This window comes from Schistosoma haematobium, chromosome 4, assembly GCF_000699445.3.
Source record: "Schistosoma haematobium chromosome 4, whole genome shotgun sequence".
In the NCBI taxonomy this organism is placed as follows: domain Eukaryota; kingdom Metazoa; phylum Platyhelminthes; class Trematoda; order Strigeidida; family Schistosomatidae; genus Schistosoma; species Schistosoma haematobium.
Genome location: NC_067199.1, coordinates 45,885,312 through 45,893,721, shown reverse-complemented (window position 1 = coordinate 45,893,721; position 8,410 = coordinate 45,885,312). Strand labels below are relative to the sequence as shown.

The 8,410-nt window shown below is 34.4% G+C and overlaps 2 protein-coding genes across 2 annotated transcripts; both read right to left on the bottom strand.

Annotated features, from left to right (window-relative positions):
• Positions 1-481: 481 nt before the first annotated feature.
• MS3_00008210 (uncharacterized protein) lies at positions 482-5,909 on the bottom strand. Its single transcript, XM_051216564.1, has 6 exons — positions 5,586-5,909; positions 4,466-4,530; positions 3,925-4,000; positions 2,817-2,900; positions 1,759-1,907; positions 482-1,376 (listed from the first exon to the last, which is right to left on the bottom strand). The coding sequence occupies exons 4-6, from the start codon at positions 2,896-2,898 to the stop codon at positions 1,218-1,220; spliced, it is 390 nt and encodes a 129-aa protein (XP_051067164.1). The 5' UTR covers positions 2,899-2,900; positions 3,925-4,000; positions 4,466-4,530; positions 5,586-5,909; the 3' UTR covers positions 482-1,217.
• A 667-nt stretch (positions 5,910-6,576) lies between these two features.
• On the bottom strand, positions 6,577-7,824 carry MS3_00000515 (uncharacterized protein). Its single transcript, XM_051208251.1, has 4 exons — positions 7,507-7,824; positions 7,378-7,467; positions 7,251-7,320; positions 6,577-7,019 (listed from the first exon to the last, which is right to left on the bottom strand). The coding sequence occupies exons 1-4, from the start codon at positions 7,720-7,722 to the stop codon at positions 6,868-6,870; spliced, it is 528 nt and encodes a 175-aa protein (XP_051067163.1). The 5' UTR covers positions 7,723-7,824; the 3' UTR covers positions 6,577-6,867.
• Between the last annotated feature and the right edge of the window lie 586 nt (positions 7,825-8,410).

Sequence of the window (8,410 nt, the reverse complement as noted above, 5' to 3'; positions counted from 1 at the left end):
TTTAGTATGACAAGATGCGAAGTGAACATTGATCGTACAAACTAAATGACTATGTTGATTTCTGTTACGATTGGAACAGTCAGCATGACAAACGGGCATAATTTCTGATAATGCAGTTTGCCACGTGATTGACATTTACGAAATCTTTGCATACCTATATGTGTTTCACTGAAACTATCTGTAAAGCTGGTGTGTATCTGCACTTAAAACTAGACAGATGACGTGATAGTGTGCGGAGTGAACATCGACTCTGATTGAGTCATATAAAGTTGACGAGTCTCAAATATGACAAAGTAACGCGTTTCTGGTGTTCTACTGTTAGATATCATCCATTTCTGTTTTTATTACTCGTGACGTAATGGGATTGTTGAAGCAACTCCTACATGACGAACGTAGACCGTAAAATGAATGATCAATTGCAGTCCTTAACATCAACGAAAACATCCGAACAAACAGTACGAACGAATCTTCGTCACATCCTTTCTCAAAATTACGTGTGACTGAGAATAATTACTGAATATATTGTTTAAAACGAAATGCTCGTCAACTGGCATAAATATCGTAATGATTGTTTTTCAACTCTATTATCTTACTGGATAATCCTATGGTAAAACTGTTGCTACCTCAGTCAGTATACATTTTTACTCATTCTCACTTGAGTATACATTCAACTCTGCAGACATATTTCACAATCAATCGTCATCTTATCTAACTAACTATAGTTTGTCATCCAGCACTAACTAACTAGTGACTAGTCATGTAACGAACGATGGAAGTGTCTAATTTAGTACCAGTACAATATTTTGACAGCTCAGATTATAACAACGACCGTCGTAAATATCAAATGATATTTTTAGAAGTAGGACTTTATCGAAATAGACATTCATAACAGAATAATTGTTGATTGCAATTATCACTAAGCGTCGTAAACAGAATACTGCCAATTCCCAAATCAAATCCTGTATAACTCTTGCAATATTATTCAAGTTTTATTAAATTAAAACAACCACGTAAATGGTAAAAACTACTATCACTATTTTATCAACAAAAGTACATCAGTTATCATGTTAAGAATCATAAAACTGATTCAAAGTTGCATAAAGAAAAGCGTTCAGCGTATGAAAACGGACAACATAATGTGAAGTGATTGGATGAATTACGAAATGAAAACAACTCGGTCAAATTAATAAAAACAAGTGATATGAACTTTCTGAGAATCATGAATTACTACTCTTTCTCTTGTACAACCACCGACCAACAAAACATCCAATACATAAAACACAGAATGAGACGACAATCGGTATCACAATATACAGGTAATGAAGTGTGTTATTGTGTTTGTTGTGTTCAGTCACGTGTGTGTGTACGGTCGTGTTCTGAAGAAAAACAAAACAGTAGCATTATTACTCAACATAATGTGTTACTCAAATAATTCATCATTCGTTTTACGTTATTTCCAATTTTGAAGACAACATAGATATACGGTGTCATATTTGATTTCTGAAATCACTGAGCTGATAAATTAATGTGACTCGAAGCATTTACGTTAAACAACGTTTTTATTTACCATAGCAAGCATTGTACGCATATGTGATTTGATGTCGTCAACACATACAAAGCTTTGATTTAGTCACTAAGGGATGAACACGAATCAGTACGTATTCGAAGCAGTAATAAAATGATCTTCCGAGTTAAAGGAATTACAATGTGAAATATTGCAATGTTTAAGGCAACCTATGAAGTTTAACAATTACTTACTTTTATACGGCAATCATCTACTTTCAATTCATGAGTATCTTCATCATTGCTAATAATGCACATATTAGCTGTTTCACACCAAATACACCTCATATTTGATGTTGTCGCATTTTGGCATTCGTCAGTAGAACTATGCTTTGAACAACTACCTGTGGATAAAATAGTGTGACTGCATTTCAAGTTATCAAACAAGAGATAAGTGAATAGCAAACTGTGTAACTTAAACTCCGTGGCAATATGGTGCTTCCTGAGTTGGGTATCTGCTCCTACTTTCACTAGGACATTCTTATCACACCTGTTCAATGTCCGAAAAGTTGGAATGATGAAAATATATCGACAATTTGTGACATTTTATTTGACGAATGCTGAGGGTGATCTGAACAACAGATTGTGGAGTGACTCTCTCAGTATTCGAAACGCTACTTTAATAGTCTAACACATGATGAACTGAGAAGTGTTTGTAGCCGTTCAATATAAAATTCCAGAAGGAATGAAACATACTCACACCGTGAAAACTATCAGCAATGTTGATGCTTTACATGTATATTGACTACCATGAATTGCGATTTGTACGCGTGACCTGTCTACACTTTCGGCTTTTCGAACAAGTATGGAACAGCAAAGATATCAGAAATTATACTACAATTTTTAAGGTAATCACATTTACGTGGATTGCATTCGCCATTTCAATATCTCAGAGCAATGCAATATTGCAAAAACGAAGGGAACATTCTTGTCAACACACTATATACCAGCTGATGTTTAACGTTATCGAGACCTATATCATCTCATCCATCGTTTTGTGGCGAAGTTTCACAGTACATTTCATCAAAATGAAGACTCTTATAGTAGTTCGAAGTAATTCCTTAGTCATTTCAACATCCAACAGCAAATTGACTTGTAATTATTAATGATAAGTGTAAAGTCATTGAGAATCATGACAGGATATCATCAAATAGCCAATTAAAATTACACATGACATTTCAAATTTGATGAAAAAGATGTCATCTATTCAAGTGTGTAGATAAAAAGTGCTGAATAAACAAGGTTTAACATACTCTCGATTGGTTCGATCTCCACTAGCGTGTCACTTTTGATCCATTTACTGGGGACACGTATCTCAGGTGACCTTATTTGCATATCTAATTGAATAAAATTACACACATTTGATTTTACTTTTATATGAACAACTATTCGTTTACATCATTTCATGAGTGACAAATGTTAAAATGAATTTTTCTGATTACGGATACAGTGACGTTAATGCAGCATTCTAAGAAAATATGCTTCACACAAATACTGGTTTCAAATATGACCGGTGTTCAACCAGCAATCGAAAAATGATGTCGTTAATTTTCTGATTTAGTTTGCAATAGTATCAGCGCAACATCTTCAAAACATGTTTATAACTCGTGACACACTCGTCGTTTAGTGGGTGAATACACTTGAGTGAATACACGAGTGCATATATAGTCTTTCGAATATTGTCAGTCATATACCCTTTTGAGGATCAGTCCATCGTTGAACGTATGTGTGAGTGTTCCCCATTGTACGTCCACAATTTCGTGATAATGACATTCACACATCTTGATCGTAACGCTAGAAATATCAGGTTAAGCAAACGTCAGCAAATATGCCTCTTCAGACTCCTTTTCGATGCCATTTATCAAAGACAATTGGAACTAAATTACTGCGAATTCACCACAACAACTCAACTTTATTTCACAACGGTTAAATATATGAAGGTTGTTGGACTGAAGACAAAGATAATTTGATCTCGATACAGTCACTTGCAGTGAAATATTGTTCGAAGAATACTCGACATTTTCTTGATTACTCTTCACCGTGATTCTTTATTGAATGTGACAACAAAATGTCCGTTCATGAAGTGTAAACATATAATTGACGTTGGATATTCAGTATACAGTAATGTCTAGGTAGTGCGTTTACGAAAAGCATTCTGATTTCAATGGCACTTCGACCAATTTGTCTCACATTCGAATCCATATAGACTTAATTACAATTATATAAGATTACTTTGACAGAAAATAACAAGTCACTATATTGACATGTTCATGACTGAGAACAAATAGAAAGCAAGATAACATGAAACAAACTGTGTTGATAGAGAATAATGTGCATCAAAATACTAGCAAAAATTGTTACCTTCCTTCGTCTTTCCACAAGAATCTCCAGTTTGAATATAGCTGTACAGCTGCCTATCCTCGATTTCCGTAGGAATCTGAAAAGACGTTTTGGAAATATCAAACACTGATCCTCGCAAAATATACACACTATGAACTAATCAACAGTTTAAACACAAAGTCACTCATAATATTCAACAGTGTAATTTTCGAACATCTTATATTTAGAAGACGAAATAGAGTTTGACTGAAAATCACTGTTTCCGTACGATAATCTCATATACACTGTTTGTTCCTATTCGCCTCGACGACATCATCGTTTAGTTTGATGGTACTTCACTTCCAATGATTCACTTTTTTAGGAAGTAGGTGAAGAAAATGTGTGTCACTAAAAAAAACTATAAAAGTGTCATTCACTCTGTTTGCACATTTCAATGTGTTGATCCCTTTACACCGTGTTAAATATGTCTTAATATATTCAAGCGTATTGCTATGCAGGAATGAGTAGAATAATCTGTGATACGTGAAACAAAAGTTTATTTCCATTCAATTGTTCAACTTACGTTCTCATAATAGATAGATATCTTCCCATTCCGATGTATCAGATTAGTGACCTTGCTTGTTATATCTGCAAAGAAAAGTCAATGGCTGTATAAATTCTAAATTAAAAATGATGAGCATGTTATTGTTAGATGTGACGGTGTGAATGTCTACTCACAAAAGATCAGATTGAGTGATCACCTATTGTGTTATCACGAATGTTTTCCTCGGTCAATACAAAACAAATATTATCAAGTGAACGTCATGTCGATGAAGTGAATATAATTCCTTCAAAATTACTGTCATGTGCTTAGACTTCCAAACCCGACAAGCAGTTCTATTTGAGCGATGTTTTCTCTAATCACACCCAAAACAATCCGCTCTTAAACTACATGACATGTGTTGTGGAGTGTTTGCTTACAAATGAAACTTGAGAAACACATTGATCAATCAATTGGTCGACCGACACTGACATGGTGCTTATAAAAAACACAGATGTATTTGTTAAACATGTGAACTGAATAGCTTCCGAGATACCGTCTTAAGGATGTCCTGATTTGATTACCATGTGATTACTGAAGGTGTAGAGCGTGCTGTTAACCTAAACGGAATTCACATCAAGTTCCATTGAAGCTTGTCAACGATGATGAATGTGTGCATTTGTGTTTTACGCAAGTGGAGTGACATTGTATCTTCATTCGTCCATTAATTAATCGTCAAGTCTAGTCCATTTCAGTCTATGTCAACTATTGTTCAAGTCCAAATAAAAGTGTTTAAACAATCGGTGGACCACATGTATGATTCTGTCTCCGCTTTCAGGAATTTTGGTGGAGTTTTGTTCACTGAGCTGGATGGTTTGGTCGTGGAGCTTTCATCGTTCTTCAGTTTGTGCTGATGATGTCGTTCAGAAGAACGATGAAAGCTCCACGAACAAACCATCCAGCTCAGAGAACAAAACTCCACCAAAATCATCCACCTGAGCTACAAATCTTCTCCACCACTTTCCAGAAACACTGCATATTCGTACATTTGCTAGCCACTGTGAAAACACGAATTGCACAAACTGAACATGTAAATTGTGAGCAATCACAATGAGTGGTAAGATTTTACATTCCATAAAATAATCATTCAACGTTCGCTTACATGTATCATTAACATGTGTCCGAAAATACCATTTCACAGCAATTGATTCATCTGCAAAAATGAAAATCAAAGGGGTTTTTGTCTATATGTGTAGTGACTATGATGTTGTTTTAATAAAGGTACGTTATAACGTAGAATGACTTCGCACACGAGTTATCATCTACCTTCCAAGATTAAAGTGGAGCGGCACAGTTAAATGAACAATTATTTCTTATGGGGAAGTTTCACAGTTTATTAATATTGTTATTTCGAAAACATGATGAAGGTTTCAATCCAGTCAACTGAGAATATTATTTTACTGCTGTACAGTTGATTCTAGGAGCTTTCACTGACTAAACGACCTTTAATATTCACTTGAAAAAACCCAAACTAAATCATTTTCTGAAATTCTGTTACTCGAATGAAACAGAGTTCTCTAAATTGATCCAATTATTATGCAGAAATGTTACTCCAATGTGTCTAATTCCGATAACTGACTGAAATGAATGAACCTGATCTGGATGGTATAGGTGTTCCTAAGCTTACTAACTCAAATCGGCCTCGTGAACAACTTCGCTTATAGTTTTGTAGTGACTCACATTTATCACGAGAACACGACTGGTTTAATAAAAACAATTATTATTATAACCAACTGTACCAGTGTTTGTTTTAATGTTCTTTTGTTTGACTGTGCTAATGACAGCTATTTTGTGCTTCCATTCTTATACTTACACTTTGATTGTAACATCGCGCGAATTCGGTTACCTTCTGTAACCAAGCTTCTATCCTGGCACGATCTCGGTATACTTTCGATACCACGAGATCGCCAGCAAATATATCTCGACTTGGTCCATTAATTGCCTTCTGATATTTGGCTTCTCGGGGATTTTATGGGTTTCTTTGGTTACGTCCAACCCTCGCCTTCTGATTTATTTGGCACGTGTTTCTTGGTAGCGGTGTTCATAGTTAATCTCAACTCGACGCCACGCAACAGTTTTACTTTTAATCAATTAGATTCATTTGTTTTACTAGGAAGTATCGTTTCTGTGGCATACGTTCCGCGTTGTAGTTTCGATGGACTGGAGAATAGCTACTTTCCACTCAGGTGAGTACATCGTTTAATTTATCATTTCTACTGAATCAATATGATTGTACTTTGAAACGAGTCCCTGTTTTAAGTAATTCTTTTACTTGACAGTCACCAATAGGTGCTTTAAACACTTGTTCTAATACCCAATCACACAATCAAAATAATCACTGTGTATTGGTCAGTTTCCGTGCAGTAATCAAGCAAATTACTGATTCATTCATGCAAAGTCAATGTATGAAGAACATGCGAAAATGTTACTGAATAATAGAACTCACCGTTATGTAGCATCTCAAATTGAGGAAGAAAAGTGCCTGGCATAATGTGATTTATCAGTCCGGTTATATCACCCTCTATTGCTATTAAACCTGTATTTATAAAATGGAAACATACAATTTGATCAAAATTCTGTTGTGTGTGAATGAAATAATTCGAAATGAGTCGGAGACAAAGATGAATTGCATGAACTTCAGTTAGTTTACTCTAAAACAGCAAATGTTTCACAAGTTGAGTATGAAAATGAAACACACATTCATGGAACAAACTGTGATTGCCACAACCCATTAACAATTTTAGTTGGAAGAAAAAATTTCCCTTACCAATTTGTCTAATATGGAAATCGCTAATGCCTCTGCCGTTCAATTGAAACTGGAATTTCGGCCGAACTTTCTTAAAAGATGCAAATATAAGATTAAGTATTTTCATTGCAAAATGTAGTCAACTCACCTGTCTGGTATTAAATGTTTCAAACGTGGCGTTTACAACTGGATTTGACTGATTAGTACGTATTCTCTGTGAGTACTTATAATAATGAGTCTGTGTTTGTGTGTTAGAATATGAATGATGAATACTTACATATTTGTATGTAGCGTTGACGAAAATTACTTTTTCATATTTCTCTAATTCAGGTTGTTGACAGATGTCTTGACAATTGTATATATCGCAAAGCAATGTGACGACCAAATACACCGATATTAACAGAGCAAATGGAGGAATATATCTGAAATAGTTAATATGAGCAGAATAACGTGATGTTATTGAATCAAAATGAAATTCATATAACACACTCATTTAATTCGTTTGTTCAGTCAACACTCACCTCATCTTTCCGTTCAAAATAGTAATGAAATTTTAACAGAACGTGTCAGCTTTATATAGATTTTTCAGTTGTATTGTTGTTTGTTTCTGATTCGATTATTCAAAGTGACCATAAGAGGTGGGCTGATATTCATTAAGCGCTGGTTGATATTCTTGACCTTTTGTGTTGAAAAAGTTTTTAGCTTTGACTAGCAATACTGTGAATAAGTGACTGGTTTATTTGTACCTAACATTTGTGCTAATGTTTCCACTAACAAGCAGTTTATTGATTTGTAAAATGAGAATTTCTTTGATTTCTATTCTGTGTGAGTAGATGACAATCAGTTACTTACACACATTTCTAGAAAGCGGCATTCCTTATTCTAATTAAGATTCATTTCACGCACACTACACAATAGAAAATACCATATTATCGGATTTATAAGAAAGAATGAAGTGATAGACAACAAGAAAGTATAATCACTGTTTTTCTTACAAACAACTGAGGTCAACAGAATGATGTTTTTAAATAACAATGTCAATTATTTTACACTATCAATATAACTTAATTAAAAGTATATTTTTGTGAGAAAACTCATATTATGTTGTGAGTATGCAGACAGTTGTGATGATTATATTTATTATTCAACCACATAATCCTTACAGAATCGTTAGGTTAGAG